The sequence below is a fragment of the Caretta caretta genome, chromosome 1 (assembly GCF_965140235.1).
Source record: "Caretta caretta isolate rCarCar2 chromosome 1, rCarCar1.hap1, whole genome shotgun sequence".
Classification (NCBI taxonomy): Eukaryota; Metazoa; Chordata; order Testudines; family Cheloniidae; genus Caretta; species Caretta caretta.
The window spans coordinates 54,470,041-54,497,065 of record NC_134206.1 but is presented as its reverse complement, the minus strand read 5'-3'; the positions used below and the strand labels follow the sequence as shown (position 1 = coordinate 54,497,065).

Here is a 27,025-nt window from a genome sequence, read left to right as displayed (position 1 = left end):
GACTTATGACAGTTTAAACCAGCTAAGCATCTGCTGCAATAAATTTAAAGATGTATATAGTAATTTTAGTCTTCAAAGAGTTACAGGCAAGACCACCTATGTGAGACACTAGATAAATTTAATTTTGCAAAGGGAGAAACTGAACCACAGAAAGGTCAAGTGACTTGCCCAATGATGTTCTGCAAGTGATTGGCAGAACTGGGACTAGAACGCAATACAATTGCTTCCATATCTTCCTTCATATAGCCTTCTATGAATGGTAAAAACTCTCAGAGCTTATCTGCAAGTCCCCTGCCCTGTCCACGTTTAAGTCCATTTTAAAGATTCCAGCTGTGCTGGAGTGCCATGCTGTGGACAATCTAGCTGATCTGCATATATATAAAAAAAAACACCCTAGTTGTTGTTCTCCTTCCCCTATCTATTTGTTCTAATGCTATGAGCAATTTAGAGCAAGGATTGTCTCTTCATGAATTTCTAAATGAGCCTAGCTTATCACAGGTGCAACCAGAAACTAGTAACAGTCCCTCCTTTCCAATCCCTTGCTTGCTTGCTTGCAGAACCATACTGCCAGTTCTTATCTGGAAACTGGACTGAAGTCCACTATTGTTTTCCCTTTGGCCTTAATTGGAGAGTGAAGAAGACCAGAAATCTGCCAACAGCCCCAATTTGACCAAAACCATCCTCAATTTTAGAAGTTTGTACGGGCTCAAACCCCAAATCTCAGACAACAGTGAAAAGTTGCTGGCATTTTTTAAAATATTTCCCTCTCACCTGCTGCTGGAGGGTGTGGTCAGTGTTACAGCTGTTGGGGCAAGTAGCTAACAGATTATTTTTCTCCTTCCCCAGCCCACTCAATGCTCTTGATGCTGGTGGTTCCTTCTCCATACTGTATGTCTAACTACAAAGCAGGAAGAGGAACTGAGGCAGTGAATTTAGTGAGGGGGGAAAGCAATCAACTAGTCCAGCAGTTAGATGCAGCAGTGCTTAGTCCCAGCCTTTGGGAGAGTGAACCATAGAGGAAAAATATATGCCTCTTGAAGGTGCTACATGGGGAAACAGCCAAACATTCCTGTAGACACTGGAGGCGAGGAGCTAGAGTTTTAGAAGGCAATAGTTATGAAGGATTGAACGCTTATGAGACTAAAAGATGGCTTGATATTTCAGTAAAAATTTTGATACATGTCCAAATTTTTACAACTGTACATAGTGTATTTTACTGAAGTCCATTTCTCTAATAGAATCTGATCTTGATCCCGCTGAAGTCCTGGCAAACTTCCCATTGACTTCAATGGTCCTTAACTTCTAGGCAAAAAGGGTGAATTCGCAAAGGTATTTAGATGCCTACCTGTCACTGATTTCAGGAGGAGTTAGGTGCCTAAATACCTTTGTGAATCCCACCCAAAGGGCCTCATCCAAAGCATACTAAACTCCTTGGAAAAGCTCCTATTGACTTCACTGGAACAGGCCCTAAATTTTCACCAAAGGCATCCTTACTGCTTTAATCAATGTGCCCCACCCTAACTACAAAGCTTTACCCAGGCAGCAAGGTGTGTGATAACAGCATTCCTTCAATACCAAAGAAAATGTTTGTGAAACAGTAAAGTGACAGAAGCAGTGTGCTAATACTTAAGTTACAAGTAACTGGAATTTGAATCCTGGCAAACATACAGGGAAATGTTCTATCAAGTCTAAAGAATTAATGTTTTACTAATGATTCTACCGTAAAACAAGCTGAAAGCCTGCTTCTGAAAGAAGAAAATAGAAAAATCTCTCTTTTCACAGAGATTTCTAAGGGCCTTGTTCTTAACAAAATTCCTTCTATTGCTAAAACCAAAAACTAATTAGCTGTTGAGCATTCTGTAAAAGAAAGATTAACTGAAGAGACTCCCATGTAGGCTATTAAACCACAATATACCAGTTTAAGAAATTCCCATCTGGGCCAAATCCAAACAAAAAACTATTTCATTTACTCTAATGATGATTTTTCACTTTGCTTTTATTATTCCCAACTTCACTCCTCTCACCTTCCTCTTTTTAAATTCTTAGTTACCGTCTATAAAGAATCAGGGGGTAGCTGTGTTAGTCTGTACCTACAAAAACAACAAGGAGTCCGGTGGCACCTTAAAGACTAACAGATTTATTTGAGCATAAGCTTTCGTGGGTAAAAACCCCACTTCTGTCAGATGCATCTGAAGAAGTGGGGTTTTTATCTGTGAAGAATATGTCCTCTTACTACTGTGAGAACTTGAATTGCATCCAAATATAGTGTGTGTGTATTAAATAAAACCAATCTCTTCCTTTCTCCAGCAGTACATGAAAGTGTTGATTGGGCCAGAATGCTCAGCATCTTTCAGAATCCAGCAAAGGCACTTAAGCATGTGCTGAACTTCAAGCACACGAATGAGTAATAAGACAGCTTAAGGGCTCTGATTCAGGACAGCATCTCCACTCAGGAGAACACACCCTTACTTGTCCTCCCAAACCAGGTCAAGTTTTGCTGGATCACACCAGAGGGGTCAGCTCCCAAAAGATTAAAGATATAGATTAATAAAACAAGAACACTGCCTTTCATCCATAGATCACTGGTTAAAATTTAGCCCAGGTGAACAAAAGTTTGCTAATGTCATTCCTTTTCCCAATAAACAAGTTTCCACATCCCAAATAGCATCACAATTTGCCCCCATGTTAGCAGTCTCAATGGAGAGGCCAAGTAATGAAGAGAGAGAGAAACAAAAACATTAATGGATGTCTCCATACAAACTTAAAACATTCAGTTTAAAAGCAATCCTGATGATACATCATATGTATGTTGTGGGGGATACGGGAACTCTTTGCCTGTTTGATTTTCGAAAGTAACACTCACATGAAAGCTTTGGGTGAAGAATCTCTGCCCCACTCAAGTGACATAGAGAAAGCAAAGTCTGGCCTTAAGCACTTAGCTGTGGATACACTTGGCATGGGGAAGTCTCCAGCAGATGTAAACCTGAGAAGCTGGCTTCTATGCTTTCTTCAACGCAATGGGGGAGACTCAGGGCAATGGAGGGGCATGTGTAGGGTGTGGCAGGATGTGCAGGTGGAGTGGCTAGAATGCAAAGCTCCCCAGAAACTGTTAGTTGGCATACAGCTGCCTGAGGAACATGGCCAGCTAGCTCAGTTCAGAGCAATTCCCTGGGTACTCTGACCTGCACCTGGGGCCAGAGTCAAAAAAGAATCTGGGAGCTATAACCAGCTCCCTGACAGACTTCCTGATATGATAAGGGAAGCTTAAAGACAGCAGGGAAAAATCCACGGGTGCAGGGCTCAGGGTAATGAAAAGGATTTTTTAAATGTATGTTAGGTACTAAAGAGATTCTGACAATGGTATAGGCCCAACACTAGATAAAGATGGTAATGTTGTTAATATTAATACAGAAAAGACAGATGGGCTCAGTAAATATTTCTGTGCTGTATTTGGAAAGAAGCAATATGATGTGCTTGTAGCAGGTAATGGGGATGAAGTACTTTCCAGGCCATTAGTAACCATGGAGGATGATAAACAACATCTGCTGGGGTAAGTGTTTTTAAATCAGCAGTCCCAAATAACTTGTACCCAAGATTCCTTAAAGAGCTGGCTGAGGGAATCCCTGGCCTGCAGATGTTCATTTTAATAAATCCTGGAGTACCAGGGCAATGCCAGAACACTAGAAGAGTTCTAAAGTTGTGCCAATATTCAAAAAGGGCAAGTGGAATGATCTGGGTAACAATAGGCTGGTTAGTCTGATATCAATTCTGGGCAAAACAACAGAAAAGCTGATATGGGAGTCAATTAATAAAGAAAGAATAAAAGGACAGGAATATAATTAATACCAGTCACCACGGTTTTATGGAAAACAGATCTTATCAGACAAACCTGCTTTCATTCTTTGATGAGATTAGAAGTTTGGTTATACTAAAGGTCTCTTTAATCTATCAGAGAAAGGCATAATAAGAATTAATAGCTGGAAGCTGAAGGCAGTCCATTGTTTTGGAAATAAGGCACTGATTATCAACAGTGAGGGTAATTAACAACTGGAACAAACTACCAAGGGTAGTAGAGAGTCTCCATCTGTTAATGGTTTCAAATCAAAACTGGATGCCTTTCTGGAAGATATGATTTACACAAACACAAGCTTTTTGGTTCAGTGAAGGGGTTTCTGGGTGAAGTTTAATGTACAAGAGATCAGACTAGATGATCCTATGGTTCCTTCTAACCTTAAACTCTGTGAATCTATGGGGCGCCAAGTGGAAGATGGACACAGCACAGAATCTACGCAAAATCTGAAGCAGGCTCTGCTCTTCCTATTCTAAGTTTCAGCTCTTTATATATTGATATTCTAAAACTTTTATTTCTTTCAAATTTCTATACCTGTAAGTTTAGCCTCAATCAGGAGCACTAAGGGAACTTTCAATAATAAATCTCTCATTAAATGACAGACAGCCACACAAAAAATATCTTTGGAGGGGACACCTTTCTATTATGAAGTCTCCCCAGTTCCACATGACTGCCATCTTTGTGTCTTAACTTCCCACAGAGGCAGGGATACAGCAGGTTCAGGCAGCCAACTGGGCACACATATCCAGGACCACAGTAGTGACAGGTCTTGTGCCTTTATGAGTAGATGTCTTTTTTTTTCTACAGAAGCCCTGTATTTTAAGCCCTATATGCAACAACTGCTGACTTTTAGCATGGACATCATCACTCCTCCTTCACATCACATCATGAGTGTTTGCCATCTGAAACCCTAGGAGCAAGACCACCTACAGAATCTGGTTCTTTTTCCTCAGACTGATAGCAGATGTCTTTCCAAACAGCAGCACTAATCCATCCTCTCACTAAAAGGCTGGAACCTTCAGCTACATCATATTCAAAACTCCTGCCACAATGCCTTCCACAGAGCTGAGTTGGGAAGCCGACCAGGGAGGAGTCAATTCATGGAGTCAGTAAGTCATATGATGTAATACAAATAAGAATTTGAATAAAGATATTAAAGAGGCAATAAAACTCATCATATGGTCTTTGCTAATATGTTGTTAAACTGCCACAAAGAGGTATTATTATGATGGCAAAAGATAAACGTTTCATTTAAGAAGCATGAGCTGTAATTGTTTAATGCCAACAGATACTTATTTAAATTATGATATCTCATGTTTTAATGTTCTCCAGTAGATCAAGAATCCCTAGGTTTGTTTGTCAGAAAATAATTGTAACATAGCTCTGAAGTTAACTTGTATAAAATCAGATGGCATATATACAACTTTTCAGAAAGGCCTGATGCACCCAATATAAGACTAAATAACTTTCTGGGTTAACACCTTCTGTAGATGCAGAATTTGGCAAAATATTATGGGCGGAATTCAGGGATCTATGTTATTAACTGATTAATAAAGCTATAAATAAGAATAATAGTCATAGCTCCATTCTGTACCCTTCAGTGTAGTATACTGTGTAACCAAATTGCCTGAGCTACTATTCACTGAACAAAGAAAGGATGGAGCTTGTCTACTTCAGCCAACATCCCTTCTCTCATCTCATGTTTCTCTAGCACCTATTAGGCTGCCACAGTCAAAAATGTTTGTATCCAAGCCCTGGTATTATTGCACAGCCTTATTATAACTCCTTTTAGGCATTAGTGTTTTTCTGTAAGTTCTCATGTCACCAGCAATCCACTTTATCCCCTAGTTTTTTCACTTTAAGACTTGTATTTGGACCTCACTTTACTGACTATTGCTTTTATTATTTTTGCTGTTGGCCACGCCTTTTTATGCATAATAACAAACAAGTCAGTAACTTCGTTTTTTTATATTAGGTACCTAAGGAACGTGCGCTCAGGGCAGCCCGCTTCCGTGGGGTCGCCTCATCACTTGGCCTTTCCTGCGCCCACACCCTATTTGGCTCTGCTGTTCCAATTGCCCCCTCCCCCCCCCCCGCCCACCACTTTATTTATTTTTTTGCCCCGCTGTTTGTTATTGTCCTTGGGCTTCTTTGTTTTTTTTTAACTCAGCTACTCAGAGAACAGCGAACACACTTTTTTCATACTGGCAGCAAAACACCTACGGCCAGCCCTGTTAAGTAGTTCATGTTTGCACAGAACTTGAGTGAACAGAGCATTATCTGAGCCAAATCTTGCTTACTTCACTCGCCAAAGCACTCCCAATGAAATCAGTGGGCCTACTCAGGTGAGCAAGGCAAGCAAAATGTGGCTCTAAAAGAGCTAAACATCCAATCCACCTCCTACTGAAGTCAAGGGGAGTCTTTCCACTGACTTTAACAGGAGCTGGATTGAGCCCTCTATATTTCCCACTGTAATCACCTGCTGACAAAGGGCATGGACCTCTCTTATTCTTTATGTTTTTCTACACAGCTCTTCGTTTAGCTTTCACTGTTTAGCCACATAAAGCAATAACATAAAACCGCCCAATGATTCAGTTACAGAAAAGATTTTTTAATACTGTAATGTCAAACTACTATTTAAATCTTCTGGTAAAGCTTACAGTGAGAAGTGTGGCATGTGGAAAATTGTCTGGACACCAAACAGCTGCAATAAGGCTGGCAATAGATCAGAATCCTATTCAGTAGTCAGCAAGGGAACATCTACCCTGCAATAAAAGGCCCACAGCAGAGCCGCAGCTGACCTGGTCAACTGACTTGGGTCAATTGGGTGAGGGCTGTGGGGCTAAAAATTGCAGTGTAGACATTTGGGGCTCAGCTCAAATGCCTACACTGTATTTTTTAGCCCCGCAGCCCACGCCTCGTGAGCCCGAGTCAACTGTCCTGGGCTCTGAGACTCAGTGCCACGGGTGTTTTATTCCAGTCTAGACACAGCCCAAGTGACTAAAGGTACCACCTGCATAACACAGGATGCCCCAGTTTTTAGTGCCAAAGATAAATGTAACTGAACTTTCCTTCCATGACTGACATGCCCAAATCCCACAAGAGAGTTCACGCAAGGGTACTCCAAATAATTCTTAATGTTATTTTAGTATATTGATTCTTTAAGAACTGCCAGATATTTTGATATAAGTTCAAAACTTTTGTTCCTAAATTATTATACCACATACTGGAAGCCATGTCAGTGTTGTGGCTTCAAAGATTTAGCACTGACACCTGTTTTAACACTACACTTACACCCAGGAACATCACACTGCTCACTCTCTGTCTCAAATGAACAAACTGAAAATGGGGGAGGGATTGAAATTCCAAAAATGCTTTATGCAATGTTTATATAAATAAGGAATATGACACAGACAAAAAAGTGATACTTTATAAGGTTAATAATGGAAGATTGCTTTAAGCAGTAGACCAGGGTTTCTTTTATTAACATCATCATTTCTTGTATAAACATATATGGAAACGGTCAATGAAGTTTACCCAGAAATTAGTTTTAAATGCTTAATTTACAGACTTATCTTTGAAAGGTTCCTTGATTCTGTGAGGATTTAACCAAGTGGTAAATCAGGAAAGTGTGCCGCAGTGTTAAGGTATTTGTGTGCTGCAGTGTTAACGGATCTGAAATGAAGTGTTCAAGTGATATTTATCTAGTGATGTAAATCGCCATTTTCAGCAAGCCTGGGCTTTCCAAGGCTTAGGCTTAAAGACAGAAAAATTGCTCAAAAGAGCTCTAATCACAGATTCTTGTTTCCCTCCTTCACTGGGGATCCTCAGCATTCCTGGTACAACCATTATGAATCTTTGCTTCCTCATTCAAAATCATTCCACCCTTAAGGCACCATATCACAGCCACTATACAGCTGGTCAGGAAGGATGGGACTCCTTAAGAAGCAGTTCTGACAGACTCCAAACTGCAGTCTGGGGGTGAGGGTTACTGTTGAGGCTAGGGCTATGCAGGAAACAGTTTACCGATTCCATGAGAATCTGAGATTTTGAAAAGCATTCCCATTTCAAATCAGGACAAGTCAATCCTGAAAACGTTTGAGATCCGAAACCCCCTCCCCCAAAAAATGTTGATTGGGTCAATCAAAATGTTTTGTTTTGATAATTTTGAAGCATTCAATTTCAACTTCATTTTTTTTATGTTTATTATAAATTAGCTTACATTTGAAATTTAAAAAAAAGTGGAACTTTCCTGACATTGCTGAAACACACTGGTTTGGCATTTTCAAACCTTTTTTTTCCCCCAGTTTTATTTTTGAAAAACAGGAAATTTCTCAGAACCAGCCCCTTTCCCACAAAAAGTTTCAGCTTTGTCAAGTCAGCATTTTCTGATAAGAAACATTTCATCGAAAAATTCCCGACCAGGTCTAGTTGAGACATACCACCTGAATCCCTCCAAACAGGGCTTCAGTTCTGTTCTTAAGTGCTCTGAGCACTAGATGACTTGCAGAAGAAGAAGAGGAGGAAACAAACCAAAACCCACTGCCATTAAAAGGGCCAGAAAAGAGATGAAAGACTCAGCAACAAGGTCCCCAAATGTAACATGTACTAAGGGCCAGATTCACAGCAGGTGTAAGTGTGAGTCAAGGCACTCCCATTGAGGTGAATGGTGTTACGTTAATTTATACCAGGTTAAGATCTGGCCTGAAATGTTCCAAAGGTATTGGTCATATCAAAATAGAAAGGATAATTTTATGTGCAAAAAAATGAATCTACGCACTCCCTGATGGCGGTGATAAAAAAGAAGGTTTTGAGTTTTCTACTACCAGCACTGTATGAGGGAATGAGTACAGTAACTCCTCACTTAACATCCTGCTGCTTAACATTGTTTCGAAGTTATATCGCTGCTCCATTAGGGAACATGCTCATTTAAAGTTGTGCAATGCTCCCTTATAACGTCGTTTGGCTGCCTGCTCTGTCCACTGTTGGTAAGGTTCTGTGGAAGAGCAGCGACTTTACAAGGGAGCATTGCACAAATTCCTCTTCTCCGCCTACTTCTCCTCCCTCCCAGCGCTTCCCCCGCAGCCAAACAGCTGTTTGGCGGTGCTTAGGACTTTCTGGGAGGGAGGGGGAGGAGCGGGGATGCGGTGTGCTCCAGAGAGGAGGTGTAGTGGGGGTGGGAAGAGGTGGGCCTGGAGTGGAGCAGGGACAGGAAGAGGCAGGCCCGGATCATCCCCCTGGCAAAGTCAGGGCCTGTTCTTCTGGGGGGAAACTGCCACTGCTGCTGCACAAGGTGCTTCCTAGCGTCCTTGCCTGCAGTGGGCTGTACCTGTGTGGGATAAGCCAGGGGCACCTCCCAACCACAGTACAGTACTGTACAGTATATAATGCCTTTTGTCTGCCCCCAAAAAATTTCCTTGGAACCTAACCGCCCCCCCCTTGCATTTACATTAAATCTTACAGGAAAATTGGATTTGTTTAACATCGTCTCACTTAAAGTTTCATTTTTCAGGAACATAACTACAACATTAAGTGAGGAGTTACTGTACAGGATTGGGATCAAACAATGCCTGTACTCCAGTATTAGCTCTAGCATTCTTGGCTGTTTGACTCTGGGCATAAGACAACTTTTCTATTAATGTTTTTCCCCCACCTGTTAAATGATTTTTCCTCATTTTACAGAGGTATTTGAGGATTAATTAGTTAATGTCTGTGCAATACTTTGACATTATGGTTCCAGATTCTGGGGTATGTTCTGTCTATTTTGCTCTGCACTAGCAGCAGAATCTGCACATAAAGTCAATGTAACCCATCTGAACTAGTCTGATGTTTCTTGAGACACGCACCAAACTCCAAGAGGAAAATGACAATTTTTTATAGATTGAACAAGACAGACATTTAGCTCCACATTCTCATTAAGAGAACACAAAGTAAATCTGAAGCACACTGGGCATAAAATGAAGGTAGAATACAGTCCTTAGCTGTCAGCCATGTATTTACTTCAGTCATTTCTCATCTAAGAAGCAAGAATGCTCCACATAGTGAATATGGGGATATGGTGTGGAATTTTCTGCGCGAGGAACAGTGTCTCAATGAACTGAAACAAATTTGTGCATTAACTTTCATTCCAAATGGATTAGTGCCATTTTGCACAGTTGAAATGCTAACTCTACACATATACAGAAGGCACCATGTATCAAGTTGATTTGACTTCTTTAACACTGTAAAGCTGCCTTACTTATTAAAGCCTATCATAAATCTATTACACTATGTATAAATTACACAAAGAGTCTGTCTTTCACCAATTAAAGGCTCAGACATTTTTAGTTAAGGTTGAATCTCCCTCATCAACCCAATAAACATACTTATGTACTACAGGAGTCTCTGAAGAGTTTGTGACTGTACATCCCATAAACATGTACTCCCAACAACATGGGTAAAGTCCAGGAGTTCAGCCATCACCCTGGATTTCCATTTCTTCCTACCACTGCCACTTCTGCCTCCTGTGTTCTTTCCTGCTTTCTGGCAATATTGTTTCCTTTGTTGTTAATATTAACATGGCAAGGGATTCCAGGCAGTTAAGCTTCAAAATGCACAACACTTAAATGTTTGCTCATATGAAGAGGATGATATTTCCAACATTTTTTTTCCTTTTTCCACCTATCACTACGGTGTGCATGATTAAAAGGAAAAAGGGTAAGTGTGGCTCTTATGCCACCCATACATAATCAAAGACCAGTTTCAGCACCAGGCTCAGCAAGCATGACCCCTAGCACCGATGTGGACTCATATTAATGTCAACGGGACTTCACACAGGCATAGGGGTATGTACCAGCAGATCCCAATACAGGACAGAAAAGTAAATCGGACGACAAACAGTTACCACCATTAAAACCTCAATACAGTTACCACATAGTAATATCTGAGATAGTATAGTTATTTCCTGTTCTGAGAATAGTGAAATTTGCAAGAGACCATCCTTATAAAACAATCTGCTGTCTTAAGAGACTGCCCCAAAGAATTCCCAAACACAGTAAGCAAAACTCCACTCCACCTTTAGTAGAATATCACTTTTGAAAGTGTTTGGTTCAATACAGCTTTGACTTTCCTAAAATAATATTTCTGGAGTAATTTGAACAAACATTCACTCCTTGATCAAAGTAATATTCTGACTGATTTCACTGTTTGCACTGTGATGCAACTCAACCAGAGTTATGGGTTCCCATAGGAAGAATGAATTACTTATTTTACATCTTTAGGTAATGCACAGTAAACATCACAACCTTGTTTACTACTGCAAGATTTCAAAAAGCAATGCTAATTCAGGAGACAAATCAAGACAGGAGAAAACTGAAGCATGTCATATATAATTCTATTGTGGGTTTGGGTATTCTGTACTGAAACTTTCACTCCTTAATGTTGTGTTTATTCTTACAGAAGTAGCTGGCTTTGCACCAAGAACATAGAAACAAATGTGTCTGCACCACTGACATTCTGCCAAAATTCTACATGACCCGCGCAAGAGAGGCTTTGATGTTTTTTTTGAGGAAGAGTGAAATTTAGAAAGGCAAGTTTCTGCTTTTTTCTCACGTGAAATTATAGATCTTGAAGAGTCTGCTAGTATAATTTAGTTATTATTCCAAACAAAGAAAACTATTAGTTTCTCAGTCCCAAATTTCATCCCTTCCAAGAACTTTAGCCAACTATTTCTCATAAAATATGTTTAAATACAATTCAACTCAATGTCTTCCACGGTTTAAATAAAGACTTCGACATTAATGTTAGTGTTATCTTACCACCTAGGTAAGGCATGTGCAACATGATAATGTATCTGGTAGAGCCCTGTTGAAAATACCCAAAGGGTTAGAAAATCAACAATCAGCTTTGAAGTAGAATGATTCCTTGTATTATTATGAAAAAAAATCCCATACTATTACAGGTTACAATTGGACACAATAAATACTGTTGTCCCTCTGCCAAGCGGCAGCAGATGTCCAGGACTTTGCAAGCTGGCTTCCCAGTAAAAGAGAGATTAGTGACACAGAGTCTGGCTGTACGCTATGTGTACCTTGTTTTAGCTACACCTGTACACCCACAGTAGTGGCCAAACACTACAGAGGCAGATCTTGCCACCAGGAAGCTCTGCCCATCACCAGTGCCCATGTCCTAGGGAGCAAGTGTGTCTCAAGAACTGACTCTAATCACAGACCAAGGCAGAGAACAAACTCTCCAGCTGCTCACATAGCTCCCTCTACACAGAGCCTTGCGTAACAAAACTAATACCACCAGACTGCTAGTCTTCCTAACACTGGAGCTCACACGTTAAGAAAAAGAACTTGGGAGACTCCGTGTAACAACAACATTTGGTGACTCTTGCCATAACAATACTATGGTATTGCATGCAAAATATGCCACACAGTGTTTCATAAACATATCTGTACTTAACCTTTCATTCCCCGGATCTAGGTACTGGTTTAATTAAAATATTTTGGGAAAATAAGCCTGATGCCATAAATAATTAGTTCATCTTTGGGTCAACGGGCCAGTACAGATTAGCAGTCACATTTTGAAAAGTGGCCTCTAATTCCAAGAGCCTGATTTGTGCCTCAGGAGACATCATCTCTTAGACAGATCCCCGACATACAGGAGAGGGTACACTCTGTGCCATCCAGAAGGATGGCATAGAGCGCCCCAACCCCAGTGCATTGCCCCACTCCACAGGCCAGTGAGGGCTATTGCCAACCTCCTTTGGGGTAATTTGCTAACTACGGAGAGGGTGAGCTGAGCAGTTTCTGCTCACAGCGACTGCTATTGCAATTGGTTGTTAGATGGACAGTGCTTCTTGTGTGTGTGTGTGGATGGAACACAAGGGCTGATCACAATCTGGCTCAAAATAGCTTTGTTCTTGAAAAAAGATTTTAGTGTTAAATTAAACTAGTTAAAACTCACTGTTGTTACAGATAAAGCAATTTAATTTATTGAAAAATATACTAAAGCATCCTAACTTAATCACCTACCATGCCATAGGGACATCTACACCTAGAAAGATCTCTGGTCATTTCTTAAAATGTAACTCACTGATAAAATGTTAGCTATGTTCACACATATTGTTTCCAAAATCTTGTATCAATATTTGTTATGTACTGTAAAGCCGTTTTCGCTGAAGAGCAACTGTTGGATATATTTTAAATAGAAACATTTTCCACCTCCAAATTCTCAGTTATTGAAATTCGTTTGTTACTGATCACCCTGAGTAAGGCCCTGCATGTGACCAAACCCCAATGGATTTGAGGGGAAGGATACACAGAACGGGGACTCCACACGACCTGTGTGCTGAGAAGATTGGATCCATGATGGCTCCTAAGATTCTTAGCATATGCACAACATGCTTCAGATGGCACGGTACCAAGATTCATCACCAAATTTGGTCCGCTGGTTGAATCATTAGCTTCCCTGGCTTGGGCCGGGTACTAATGGAGAGTGCAAAGAGAGATATTGGGCCCCGTGATCAGGAACCCCAGCATGGGACTTCTGAAGGGCAGCAGTCACTACTGCAGCTCATAAACTGGTGCAGTAATTACAGAGAGATTATGCTGCAACTATGTGTCTGGGTTGGGGATACGCAGGAAAACCACATAAAGCCCCATAACTTGAGCTTTATGTGGGATTTGAGGATTTCACCCTTTTACCATAGTAGTCTAAGTATTTTCACATTGAATACAGTTACCACTCCTTTGTAGCCACAATAATAATAGTCCACAATACTGAAAAGCACAAAAGCTAGTGAAGTAACAGCTTACACAAGCTTCCTGTAATTAACCTAAACATCTGCACAAGGTAGTTCAACCCACAGAAAGCTGTTCTAGAAGTTGAGTACTTACCACCATCTTCAACGGTAAAATGGAAAAGGTCATTAGTGGCGTTATCACCTTCTCTTAAAACATAGCATATCTTCATGTCATCGATATCAGCTGGAAAATGTCAAGACAAACACATTTTAACTTAAATGTAAACCGAAACAGTTTGAATAGGAACACTTAGTTACCATTAATTTGTTCATCAGAGGTCTGATTTCACTGTTAGGTTAGGTCTAACCTGCAATGTTAGCACATTGTTAGCAGAACTTGAGTTGGAGACACTGAGTTTGTTAACCTAGGACTTGAGTGTCCACCCTGGCTAGGAATTGTTGAACCTTGGGTCCCAACCTGAGACTCCAGAGTCTACAACGTATTATCTAGACCCGAGTCCAACCACCCACATCCCAGATTTCCTAGTGCCTTCCCAAAATGTGGCTAATTCTTGCCCTTTACTTGTGGGGCTGTGTGGGAAAACTTGACTGTCCACCAAACTTGACTGTCCAGAGGACAAAGAAAATTGGCCCAGGGGATAGTGGGATACTTTCGGCAAACTCCCAGAGCACAAGTCCAGTGGGGCTGTGTCTACACTGCAAAGCAATATGGCTTGAACAATAGATCCTGGCTTGACTCAGGCTTGGACCCTTCATCCCCGTGGGGTCCTGGGACCCTGGGTTAGCATGATTTATGTGTACATGAAGGGGGGTTAGGTTTGAGTCTGAGTTCAAACAGAAGCCTCGGCTTACACTGCAGTGTAGACATACCCTTAAGAGTCAGAGGATTTCAGTATTAATGGATTGCATGTTTTAAAAAGCAAAGCTAACTGTTTTTTTCCTATTTATATATATTTGATAAACAGAACCCAGAGGAAATGTGCATACATGTGTGTTATGAGTGCTGGTGAGACAGTACGGTCAATGGTGAGGGTTTTACGTGGCGGGGGGGTAGGGGTGTTGTTTTGTTTTTGTGTAGCACTTTGCTCAGCTGAAATCATCACTACTTCTGCTACTGTTACTGATGCTGACTAGTACCTCACTCTGCAAGTAGTCTAGAATATGGTTCTACTCAACACAGATGAAGGCTGCAGAACTGGTCCTGAGTGCCTTGCCACTCATTCTGAAACATATGCTAACGTACAGAATTAGTGTCCACTACAGTTACATGTCGTGTGTCAAGCATGATCATTCAGACCACTGTATAACATTGGTTTTCTGGATCAACAAGCTGTCCAGTAACAATATGGACAATAAAAAAGGAGAAAAGGGATCAGTCTTTCTGATTGTACAACTAGGGAAAATCTTGACACTCAAAGGAAACCTATTGCCATTGCTTACCAACACTAATGAATGCTGTTGCAAGGAGGTGCACTGTATAGACTAAAAGGGAATGAAGGAGCCAAGATAGATTATTGTGACCTAAAAGTGCACAACATAGGAATGCCAATAATAACAAGGTTACTGATCCTAGAACCCACATTACTTGCCTACCTCTTTCAAATCCATCCTCTGAATTTACTCTTAGAACAAGCTTTTATTAAATTATAAAACTTAAAAATAAAACAATTATTTTATGCCATATTTTAATTGCATTATTTCATGTCTTTCCTTATTTGTGGTAAAACTTGTTTTTTTCATTTTAATTATTGCACTGAATTCGAACATGCCTGTATGCAATGTGTTTGATGTCAAACCGGACCCATGCAGCCAAATTCTGTCCTTACTTATATACCAAACTGAAGTGAAACCAACTAAGTTCTTTGAATCCCAGTACAGTGCCCTTGTAACTAGACCATCCTTCCTACAGACCATCTACTCTGCACAATATGGCTTACAATCTTTATAACTGAGCCATCATAAACAGGAGGTACTCAAACACTAGTGATGCACTGAAAAACCTAGACAAATTCAGTTAAGAGAGCATTCAACTTATTTAGTTTAATAGATGTTGGAGCATCAATTGCCACAAAATAAATAGAGAAAAAAGGCAAAACAGTTATTTGTTAATATGGGTTTTCTAGTTTCTTTATGGGGTGACATTTTTTTAGTAAATACAAACTTGTCCTTGTCACTTAATTTGAAAGAGAAATCCTTTGTTTGTTTGTCTAAAGACAAAACTTTAGAAAGTAATAGTATATAAGAGGAACTCAAGTATCATACAGATTCTCCCCACAAGTCAGGACGCGTATTGGTTGGTAAAAACATGTCAAAAGCATTTTTGTTATAGGTTGTGTGCCCCTCTGCATAATAGTTCAAAAACCAGACATGTATCTTTTATGTTAAATAATTATCTTTAGTACATATCTTTTTACTTTCTTTTATCGTAGAATCATAGAATATCAGAGTTGGAAGGGACCTCAAGAGGTCCCTTCCAACAAAGAACTCCTAGAGTAATAAAGAGGTTGCAAGTGAATATCCTCATGTCAATGTGGCAAAAAATTAAAACTCTGATCCTGCAAACAAACACTTACACAAGTGCTTAACTTTACACACACAAGTAGTGCTATTAAAGTCAATGGAACTAACATGCATAAAGCCAAGCACCCACATAAAGGCTTGCAGGATCAGCTCCTAAAACGATAACATCCACCAAAAAATATAATTAGATAAAGCATCCTACATGGATGTCTTTCTTTCTGTTTGTTAAATACATATTAGAATTATTTGAGTGAACTTACATTATCCTTCCATAGTTCATTTGGTTACATTAGCACTTCATTAGTTGCAAGCAGCGATGCATTCCTTTGTGACTACAAATTCAGCTAAACTCTTGCTGAACAGTTTCTGGAATTGTGGCCTGATCTGCAATCCTATAGCTTTCTCTTTGGCAAGGGCAAATCTGTTAGCCATACAAGATTAGAAATTTGATTTTCCAGTTAAAATTAAGCCAAACTCATTTGATTGTCATGAGTTTTTTTCCCCCAATAATGTACTTTTTTTTTTTTTTTTTTTTTTTAAAGAGAGAGAGATAATGCTTTCAAAAGTACTTGCCTCAACAAGGAAAGGTGTGGAGCAATACCACCCCAGAGGGGGTTCAGGGAGGAATTTTGATGAAAAATTCTGATTGCAGCCCATTCACTAAATCCCATTCACAGTACCAGATCTGTTGGCAGGTGTATTAGAGTTAAAGATCAGGCAACGGATCAGCCCTCGTCACTGGCCCCTTTGGGATATTATGTGCCCCAGAGGATTGTGCCCTATTTTTGTACACAGTTGTCAGATGGGCTTCTTTTGCTTTCACTCCCTGGCACGCCCATAGAGCTACAGGTCATGCTCTTGCCTCTAATAATCAAAGCTAACCAAACTGGATTGAGTAGGCCCTAAAATAACACTTAGCACTTATATAGCACTATGCATGTTCAGAACACTAAAAAACAGTAGCTTATTAAAAGCAACATACATTTTATTTTCCTTAATGGAAAAGACTTGGCAGTTTGTTAATAGAGTTCCCCTGTTCATAGTCAATTATCTAATCTTAATGACTATCTTCTATGAACAAATTCCAGCCCTAACTTGCAGAGATGAGTGCTGTGCGATTATGCATAAGCAATTTTCTTAGTAAATATTTTTGTCCTCAGTGGAACTGAGAGAGAGTTTGAAATTACTGGCTGGGGGAGAGATTTTTGTTTTCATACATTCTCCACCTTTAAAATCCTTGCAAGCCTAAGGCAAGCTATGTAAAAGTAAATGGAGAAAATAAATAAATAAATACATACATAAATCAAGCAACAGAAAGTAATGCTTTGAAGTTGAATCAGCTTGAGTAATAGAAAATAGTTTTATTATACATTTTCATATGTTGCACACTAGTTGGGCTTGTTTTGGGAACATTTGATCCTTCTATCTTGCTATCCTTTTTTCTTCTTCTTTATACTACATTAATATATTTAAGCGTATGGAGGAAGCGAGAGCAAAAAGCAATCCTGTATGCTTGCAAAATCTTGGAACTTATTAACCTGGGGCTCAACTTTGCTAACTTGTAATTTACCCATGTGACTAATTATTTGTATTATTTTAGTGCATAGGGGCCCCAGATATGGACCAGGACCCCACTGTACCCCAATGAAGTCCACTGACTACTCACGTGAGCAAGATGCTACCTAATGTAAATCTAAGAAAAATATCTAACATCCTTTAGTAACCCAAACCAACCCATATTCTGTACCTGAGCAAAGGAAGACATAGCGCAGGGAGAAAACCTGAACCGGATTATCAACTATCAGTGCAAACTCCTATAGTGCGTGATGTGTCCAATTACTACTCTGGAGTTTTCAATTGGAGTTTGTGGTTTATCTGAAATATTTGAGTGATTTTCTTTCCAGCATTTGGCAAAATATTAGCAGCTACGGAAAAAGTAGCCTTCCCAAATAGTACACAAAAAGTTATTGTGTGACTAATATTTTTCCCCACTGGGGCAGTTGCTGCTAAAGCACAGTGGATCTGAAATCAGAGGAGTTCTCTCTTTCTATCAGATCAGTCTGTTCATTAATATAGTTATGGAGGCACCATCTTAAGAATGGGAAAACAATGTGGGCAGAAGTGTCTTCCCCCATGCTTGGTTCACCATCCTATAGCTAAAGCTCTAAGGCTAGGACTCATGGCAATAAAATGGCCTGGGGGGGGGGGGGGAGGTAAGGAAGGGGGGTTAGGACCAGAGCCTTCAAACTGCTGCATACCTCCTGCAAGAGGCTGAGCTTTATCAGCAACCAGTGACATTCATGAACGCTGAGGGCTTTCAGCTCCTCACAGGAGGTTCTCTGTATGTTGCAAGATGGGACCCTTAAAAACGGAAAAGATAAAAAAAGAAATAGATGGCAGCAGGAGACTCATGGAGTCAGTAACAGGAAACTCTCATTGTCAAAACTGACCCTTGACAGTCTAAAAAAGGGGGAGGGGAGAACTGTACTCAGTGGGCCCCAAAGATGGGAGAGGTCCAACAGGAAGAAAGAAAAGCTGTTGCCTTGCATGTTGTGTAATCATTTATACCAGTGCCGCATGAGAGTGAACAGGGTGCAGACGGCTACCCATTCTGGATCTGGTAATGTTTTACACACTTCATGCCAGTGTCATGACTACACAAGGTGCAGGGCATCAGCGAATTGGGCCCAGAATTCTGTCCAGGCCCCCACTCTACAAGACTGAGTAAGCTTCTCTCACTACCTGCTGAAACTTAAACTTTCTAAGTCTAGCCAAGAAGCTGAAGCTCCTCAGCACTGATAACCCTCTCCACACCCCCAGTAGGAGAAATGGTGAAGAGGGCATCTGGGGCAAAAGGGAGCATCAATGATCTTTCATCCACATCTTCCACCTCCAGGTTTGCCTTACTAATACTCCTGCAGCTTCCTAGAAGTGGGGCCTTTTTCCCTTTCCCTCTTCCCAGCAGGGCTGATGTCATCCTTCTTCACTTGAGAGGCTACACTTGCCCTTGACTAAGGCCTTCCAATTTTGCAAGACTGCTGTCCCTAACCAGGAGTTCCTCCCATGCCTTTCACAATGCCTAGAGTTTCCTCCAATGCCCTGCTGTGGGACTGCTCCTTTCCTTCCCAAAACTGCTACTTTCCCCAACCCATACCTCTTGCTCTCATGTTTTTCTTCTTCACCTGAAGGCACCTGCCAGGTTTGCCTCCCTCCTCTTGGAAGCACATGCTTCTCCGTCCTATGACTGTTCTACATGCCTACATGACCAAGTCTGTGAGAGGCTTTTTTTATTTCCCCCCCTACCACCGGTGGTAGACTACTGCAGACAAGGTGCTGGAGGCCACTGGCATTTTAATAAATACGCTGTATAAACCTGCTCTGAACAGGGACACACACACAGTGCACTTAAAAACACTGGTGCCCGATTGAAGCCTTAACTACATTAGCACTAGCACCATCAGCACTGCTGTTGGAGACAGCAGCTGGTACCAACAGTGGAACGTTTTTGGCAGAAAAGCCCAGGTGCAGACACACCGTAGCATGGGTGTGTTGTGGGGAAGCGTGGAGGGTAGTAACTCCTGCACTCCCCAATAGCTGCAAATGTCTGGATTAGGTAATCAACCATTTATACGGCACCAGGGTTATACACCCTGATGCGTACAGCATGCAGAATTTCACTGCTTAGCCTCTTACACATCCTATCTCTTCCTCCAGCATGCTCCATTCTTCTGCTATGCAGGATGTAGCAGCCAGAGGGCTGCATATCTGTCAAACAAGGTGGGTGGGCCGACCAAGTGGCAGGCAGTAACAAGCTGTCAGTATTCTCACAAATGAGCCTCCTTGCTTTCTGGAATGCTGTGCTGTGGTTTGCTCCTAGGAATACACATGACCCAGTCTATCTCAAATGTAAGACAAGGCCCTTAAAAAGGAATATTTCCACTCAGAGGAGTGCATATTCCCTACTCCTCTGTACTTCTCCCTGATACTCACCACTTCAAAAAGTCCTAACAAAACATCACTGGGAACGTTTCTTTATACATCAGCTGTGTTGGTTCCCACAGTTTAGGCAGCTTGAATTTCCTGCCATATTGCAATGATTTGGGGCTTCTTTTAAAAAAAAAAATAAATAAAAATAAAAAAAAAAGTTTGCCCATCACTGCAACTCTTGGGATACCTTTGGCATTCAGTCAAAATATGTAAGGTTTGTGGGGTCTGTTTGCTGGATCTGCAACTCAAGCAAACAAACTCACTACACCTAAGGCTCTACGAAGCACCATTTCACTTTTACTCAGCCAGCTATTAATTAACAACATAATATTGAAAGCTCCCCAGTGGAAAGATAATACACCCTTTTTGACTGAAGGTGGTTATTCCACAGCCTTGTTTTAAGGCTTTATTTCAGTGCATGGAAACCACATATGTTCTATCCTAACTATGCCACCTAGTACAGTTTACAAAACTAAGCAGCATTGACATAATTTAAAATATTTACATTACCTCTTATTTTACCACAGAGACTTGGTGATTTAAAGTTTGTGCAATTAGGGCAATAAGGTAGTAGTGAGATATTTGCTCCCTGGGCCTAGAGATAATTTTAAACTATGTAAAGTGCACCCAGGCAGTACATGACCAGTGCCTTAAATAGACTAGGATAGTTACTAATGGAGCAGCCAACTATTATTTTCTAAGGAAAACTTGGGGGGAGGGAGGGAAAAGAGTTATGAGTTTCTAATGTTTTATGGACCAATCCTGTAACCTGTACTCATGTTGAGTAGCTAGACTAAGACCTTGAGTAACTAATACTCAACATGAATACAGGATGCAGAATTATTTAAATTGTAAAATCTTCAGGACAAGCACAGTCTTATTCCGTTTTTGTCTGCAGCGTTACTGTAGCCAGGCTGGCCCCACAGTATTATTGAGACAAGGTAGAGGAGGCAGTATCTTTTACTGAGCCAAGGTCTGTTAGTGAAAGAGACAAGCTTTCCAGCTACACTGAGCTCTTCAGCCATGTAGTTTGAAAGCCTGTCTCTTTCACTAACAGAAGTTGGGCCAACAAGAGAGATTACCTCACCTACCTTGCCTCTCTAATATTGGGGGATATTACCTCACCCACCCAGTCTCTCTCATTCGCTTTGTATAGTACCGAGCACAACTGGTAGCTGTTCTCTGTGGGAACCTGGACACTACCACAAATATACATTAAAAAAAAAAAAAAAGAAAGAAAAAAGAATCAGGCCCTTAACGCTGTGAACAGGCTCTTTCTGGGATCAACTATTTCAGAATTAAGTATGCTTCATTCCCTGCATGCATGTTTCCAGTGCTCTAAAGACAGAGTACCAGACACGGAAATACCTTGTGTGAACTGAGTGATACTATGGTTGCCTTTTCCCAGATGGATCAGGAAGCCATGGCGAGGAGCCTCTGTGATCCTGATCTTGAGGGTAACGTGCAAGCTGTCCCTGTCTTCCACTTTGAACACTTTGTTGGTAATCATAAAACCCAAGTGGCCAGTAGTCAAAACACGGAGAGAAGGGGCACCCTTATTTACTACAATTTGGGGTACACTATTGTCCACGGCCATTATCCGAATGTTCATTGTTTGGGGTTTCCTTGTTTCAAACACTGTGTCAGGGAAGACATAGAAATCAGTATGGGTCCCATCTGTAACAGTGAAAGAGAAGCTGTCTTCAGCTGACTCTGTGCCATCATGTTTGTAGCTTATAAGATTTTCATTCAGATCTTGTTTGGTAAAGGATGTAACCGGCTTGGTGTTATTGAACATGAGCTGACCGTGAACCGGCACTTGGGTGATAATAAATTTAAGCAACATATCAGGGGTGTCTCTGTCTTCCACCGTCAGTTCAAAGGGGGTTATCAGTTTATTTTCACTTTCGCTCACCACCAGGGTATGGATTGTGACCACTGGCTTTTTATTATCCACATCACTAATGGAAATTCGGAAAGTGCGAAATACTGGGTTATAACCATCAGTCACTTCAAACTCAAAGCTGTCCATTTTCACCTCATCTTCTGAGGTGTGAATATAGTAGATTTTATTGCCTGCTAACTGGAGCTGAGTGAAGGTGGTGATGGGCATCCCAGACTGATCCGTGCATTCGAGATGGCCACGAACAGGTGCCCGGGTAATACTGAAAACCAAGTTCTCATCTGGGCTATTCAAGTCACTGGTGCTCAGTAAATCAGTGGTAAGTGTAACTTTCCCCCCTTCCTTCAAGGACACCCCTTTGCTGATCACGTCTGGGAAGACAATATCAATGCTACCTATGGTCACATAAAAATATCTGTCAATGAGAGGATTTATCCCATCTGTAACATCAAATTTGATAAGATCCCGAATACCTTCATGGCCAAAATGCATGTACTGAATTAAATTTCTGTCCACTTCATCTTGGGTAAAGTTCATTCCAAGAGTGATATTCTCAACCCCACCTGAAAGTTTTATTCTTTGTAAGAGCCCTTGTCCTGGCCCATACCTTAGAACGTAAGTCAAGGTTTTATCTTCAGAATCTAGATCAGTAGCCTTCAGTATTCTGTTGTGAATGATTTTAGTCTCCCCTATTTCAATTTCCAGCCCATCATTGATGGTCATTCTGGGTGTCTCATCATCCACAGGAATAACCATGATGAGCACAGTTTTCTCTACAGCATGTTTACCATCTGTGAGTTTCACCTCAAAGCTGTCTTCCTTTGTTTCAGAGTCATCATGTTCATAGATAATGCTGGAGCTCTCAGTTATCTGATCCAGGGTGAAGCTCTCCACTAAGACAGTCCCATTGATCAGCTGGTTCACAATGTGGCCATGCTTGGGAAACTTAGTGATAGTGAAGGTCAGTTCATCAGCAGGGATGTCCCCATCTGCTGCATTGAGGATGGGAGTATCAATAACCAGGCTCATGCCTTCCATCACTACAAACTCTCGCATAAAGATTTCAGGCTCTTCGTCATTGGTTGGAATAATGACAATGGGGAAGAAGTGCCTTTCGGAAAAGTTAATGCCATCAGAGCAGCGGAAAGTGAACCTGTCTTCAACAGGCTCCACACCCTTATGGATGCTTTGAACGTAAAAAATGTGCCCTTGCCTGAGGTCTTTCAAAGTAAAGGCACTTATAGCTGTACCTGCTCTGGACTTTTCAGATCCTAGGGCTGGAGAGATGTTCTCTACATAACCAGAGGTGGGCTGAGCAACTATGGTGCACAGAATATCATCACTGGGTGTATCCACATCTTCAGCCCTTAAGTGGGCATGTGTAATGACCCTTTTGTCACCCTCCACTACCATTAAGTGTTCCCCCACAAAAACCTCAGGGGCTTGACTGTCAACAGGAAGGATGGTCACCAGCACTGAAACTCCCTGAACAACATTGCTCCCAATGCTCCACTCTTCAGACAGGTCAGAAAGAGTGAGGTTAAAAGTATCTTCTTTGGGCAGCAGCCCTATTTCACCACCTGTGTGAGCATATACCACAGCCCCATCCAGCACGTCTCTCTGGGAAAACCTTTCTGCAGGCACACCCTGGACCAGGATGTCCCCATGTTGGGGAGGGTCCTCCACAATGAAAGTCAGCATCAGATCATCCGTATCCTCATCCGTGCCCTGGATGACATTAGCGGTGATCTCAGCCGCACCATTCTCCAGCACGTCCAAGTAGGAGCCAAGTGTCCCTGGGGGCAGCCGTAAGGTGGGCACCTCATCATCCACAGGGTGCACGGTCACCTTCAGTGTGATGGGCACCACATGGACCCCATCAGTCACATCCAGACTACAGGCATCATTGTGAGACTCAGCACCACTGTGCACATAGACCAACCTGCCATGTTTAATATCCTCTAAACCAAAGGCTGCTCCCATGGCCAGGCTGTGCCCAGAGAGCTGCAATTGTCCATGCTGGGGAGCCTGGGTCAGGGTGAACTCGAGGTGAGTGGGCTCAGTGTCAGTGTCACTAGCATCCAGCTCAGCCAGGCCCAGCACATGCCTTCCCCCCTCATACACAGTAAAGCCGCTGTTGGTTATCTCAGGGGGCTGGTTGTCTATGGGCTGCAGGTAGATGGTGAAGGTGCCTAGGGCAGCATTACCAGCTGCATCCTCCACCCGGTACTGGAACTGAGCCAGGCGGGGAGCCACCCCCAGCTCCTGCTGTGGGGGCCGGTAGGAGATCTTGTGGTGGTTGATCTGGGCCTGGGTGAAATGCATCACCTCCACTGAGTGGTCATCAGTCAGCACCAGTGATCCCAGGCGGGTGCCCTTGGCCCCCCCGGGGTGGTTGGAGTCTGTGTCAGTGGGGGGCTGGGTGACGGTGTAGTGGATCTCCCGGTCCCCAGAGTCCTGATCTGTATAGCGCAGGTGCTTCCTCCGCAGTGGGGTTACCTGCTGCTCAGCCACCACCAGACGCAGGCTGCTGCCACCATGAAGCACTGGGGCCAGGCGGTCCACTGGGTGCACCCGGATCACAAAGCTCTGGGGCCCAGAGCGGTTGGGTGGGTCGTTGTCATCCTGGACCCTAAAGACAAACTGGTCCAGCACCACCCTGGGGCCGGGGTGCCCGAGGTGCTGGTAGAAGAGCCGCCCTTCCACAATGTCCTGCTGCAGCCACTCACTCACCAGCCTCTCGTACACTGGGGGATCCCCAGGCAAGCCCAGCACCCTCCTCCAGGGGGAGCCCCCATTCTCACCCTCCCAGCCCGGGGGTGGCTGGGCCTGACGGAGCAGCAGCTGCCCTGCGCCGGGCCCGGACTCCAGCACAAAGCGCAGTGTAGCGTCGTCTGAGTCGATGTCGGTGGCGCTGAGGGCACGGGCGGGGATGGGGGCCATGTCGCCCTCAGCCAAGGACAGCCCCGTGTTAGCGTTGAGCAGGGGCGGCTGGTCATCGGTGGGCACCAGGGTGATGGGGAAGAGGAACTCGACACGGTGCCGGGCGCCGCCGTCCTCCAGCCGCAGCACCAGGTTGTCGCTGAGCGGGGACTCGCTGCCATCGTGCTGGTAGATGATGCGGCCAGCCATCAGCTCGGCCACCGTGAAGTGCTTGCGGGCCTGGGACTCCCCCAGCAGGGCCAGGGGCTCCTCCAGCAGGGCCAGGTGCCCGTGCCGCAGCCCCGCCAGCACACTGACCCGCACCTGCTCCAGGTCGTCCTCATCGCTGATGAGCAGGCTGGGGCTGGGGCCCGGGCCGGAGAGCGGCCGCGACTGCCCCTCGTAGAGCACCAGGCCTGTGTTGCGGGTCACCACGGGCGCCAGCGTGTTCATGGGCTTCACCACGATCATGAAGGCGAAGGGCTCGGAGGCAGCGCCCTCGGGGTCCAGCACCTCCAGCTCCAGCTCGAAGAGCCGCTCCCGGGCCGAGTCCTCCGCCGGCGGCTGGTAGGCGACCCGCAGCTCCCGCACGTCCCGCTGGCTGAAGGAGGCGATGGGCAGGCTGCGGTCGTCGGTGCTGACCACGTGGCCCTGGCCCGGCCCGAAGGGGGAGGTGATGTTGAAGAGCAGCAGGTCCGGGGCCGACTCGGCGTCCTCGGCCGCCAGCATGTCCGGGGTGAGGGCGGTGAGCACGAACTGGTCCACCTCCATCATCAGCATGGCCACGAAGCTGGGCCGGGGCGGCGTGTTCTCGGCGCCCGCCCGGATCCGCACCAGCACCTGGAAATGCTCCCGCTTCAGCAGCGCGCCGGCGCCCGCCGCCTCCCGCAGCTCCACCACCAGGGGCAGCGAGTCTCGGTTCGGGGAGCGGCCGGCCGCCGCGTGCCGGTAGCGCAGCCCCAGCCGCAGGAACTCCTCGCACTCCCACCAGAGCGAGGGCGACGGGGCGCCGGCCGCCGAGGCATGCCACGGGGCAGCCGGCAGGCTGAGGAGCTCCCCGTAGCGGGGCAGCCCGCCCAGCCCCGGCAGGGCGCCCACCCTGCAGCGCTGGCTGCCCGGCTGGAAGGCGAACTCCAGGCTGCGGCCGTCCAGCGCGTTGCTGGTGCCCAGCAGGCTCTCCACGGTGAGCGGCAGGTTGCGGGTGACGATCTCCAGCTGGGCGAAGAGCACCTCCACCTCCAGCGCCAGGGGCAGCACCACGGCGCGGCTGGGCGAGTCGTAGCGCAGCTGCAGGCGGACCCGGTCCCGGGACGGGCTGCGGGAGCCCAGGTGCCAGTACGTCACCTCCCCGGGGCCGAAGTCGCAAGGGAAGCGCGGCGGGGTCAGGCGGCCCGGGCGCAGCCACAGGGGGTCGTCGTCCAAGACGCGCAGGTGGCAGCGGTCCCCCGGCTGCACCTGCAGCACCAGGTCGCTCAGCGGGTCCAGCCAGACGGAGCGGCCGAAGGGGACGCGCAGCCCGCGGTTGGCCACCACGATGGAGGCGTCTTCCGGGGGTCCCAGCGCCGAGGGGTAGGAGAACGCGGGGCTGCCCGGCGGGGGCGGCTGCTGCGCCGGGACCCCGCCGCCCCTGCCCGCCACTAGCAGCAGCAGCAGCAGCGCGGGCAGCAGAGTCCGCGCGGCGGGGCTGCCCTGCATGGTCCCTGCCTGCCGAGCACAAGCCAAGCGAGTCCCGTCTCAGCCCGCGCGGCGCAGCCAAGCCCCCTTGCCCTGCCTGCAGCCCCCGGGCCCGAGCTGCCGCTCCGCAGCCCGGCGAGCAGGCTGCGTTATAAACTCGCCCCCTAGCCCGCTGCGAAACCCCTCCCTGCTCCCCCCCTTCTCGCCCCACGCTGTCCAATAAGCACTCACGGGAGTGCTGTCGGCGGCAGGGATTGGTCAGCAAGAGTTGCCAATCGTCCAAGTGGCGAGAGGCCCGAACCCCCTCCCCCTCTCCTTGCAACAGGTTGTTTGGAGGGGCGCCGCGGGAAAAGCAGCGGAGTTCCGTCCCCCCCTCCCGACTTGGAGGGTTGGCAACAAACGAGAGCTGGGAAGGCTGCTT

General features: G+C 44.5%; 1 protein-coding gene across 1 annotated transcript in view; it reads right to left on the bottom strand.

The window, feature by feature from the left end:
- FREM2 (FRAS1 related extracellular matrix 2) overlaps positions 1-26,756 on the bottom strand; it is a 216,361-nt gene extending 189,605 nt beyond the window's left edge. Inside the window, exons 1-2 of the mRNA XM_048848460.2 lie at positions 21,474-26,756; positions 13,732-13,821 (exon numbers count right to left, since the gene is read on the bottom strand). Of these exons, the coding sequence (XP_048704417.2) occupies positions 13,732-13,821; positions 21,474-26,625 (5,242 nt within the window). The 5' untranslated portion in view covers positions 26,626-26,756. The remainder of the gene's footprint in view (positions 1-13,731; positions 13,822-21,473) is intronic.
- Between the last annotated feature and the right edge of the window lie 269 nt (positions 26,757-27,025).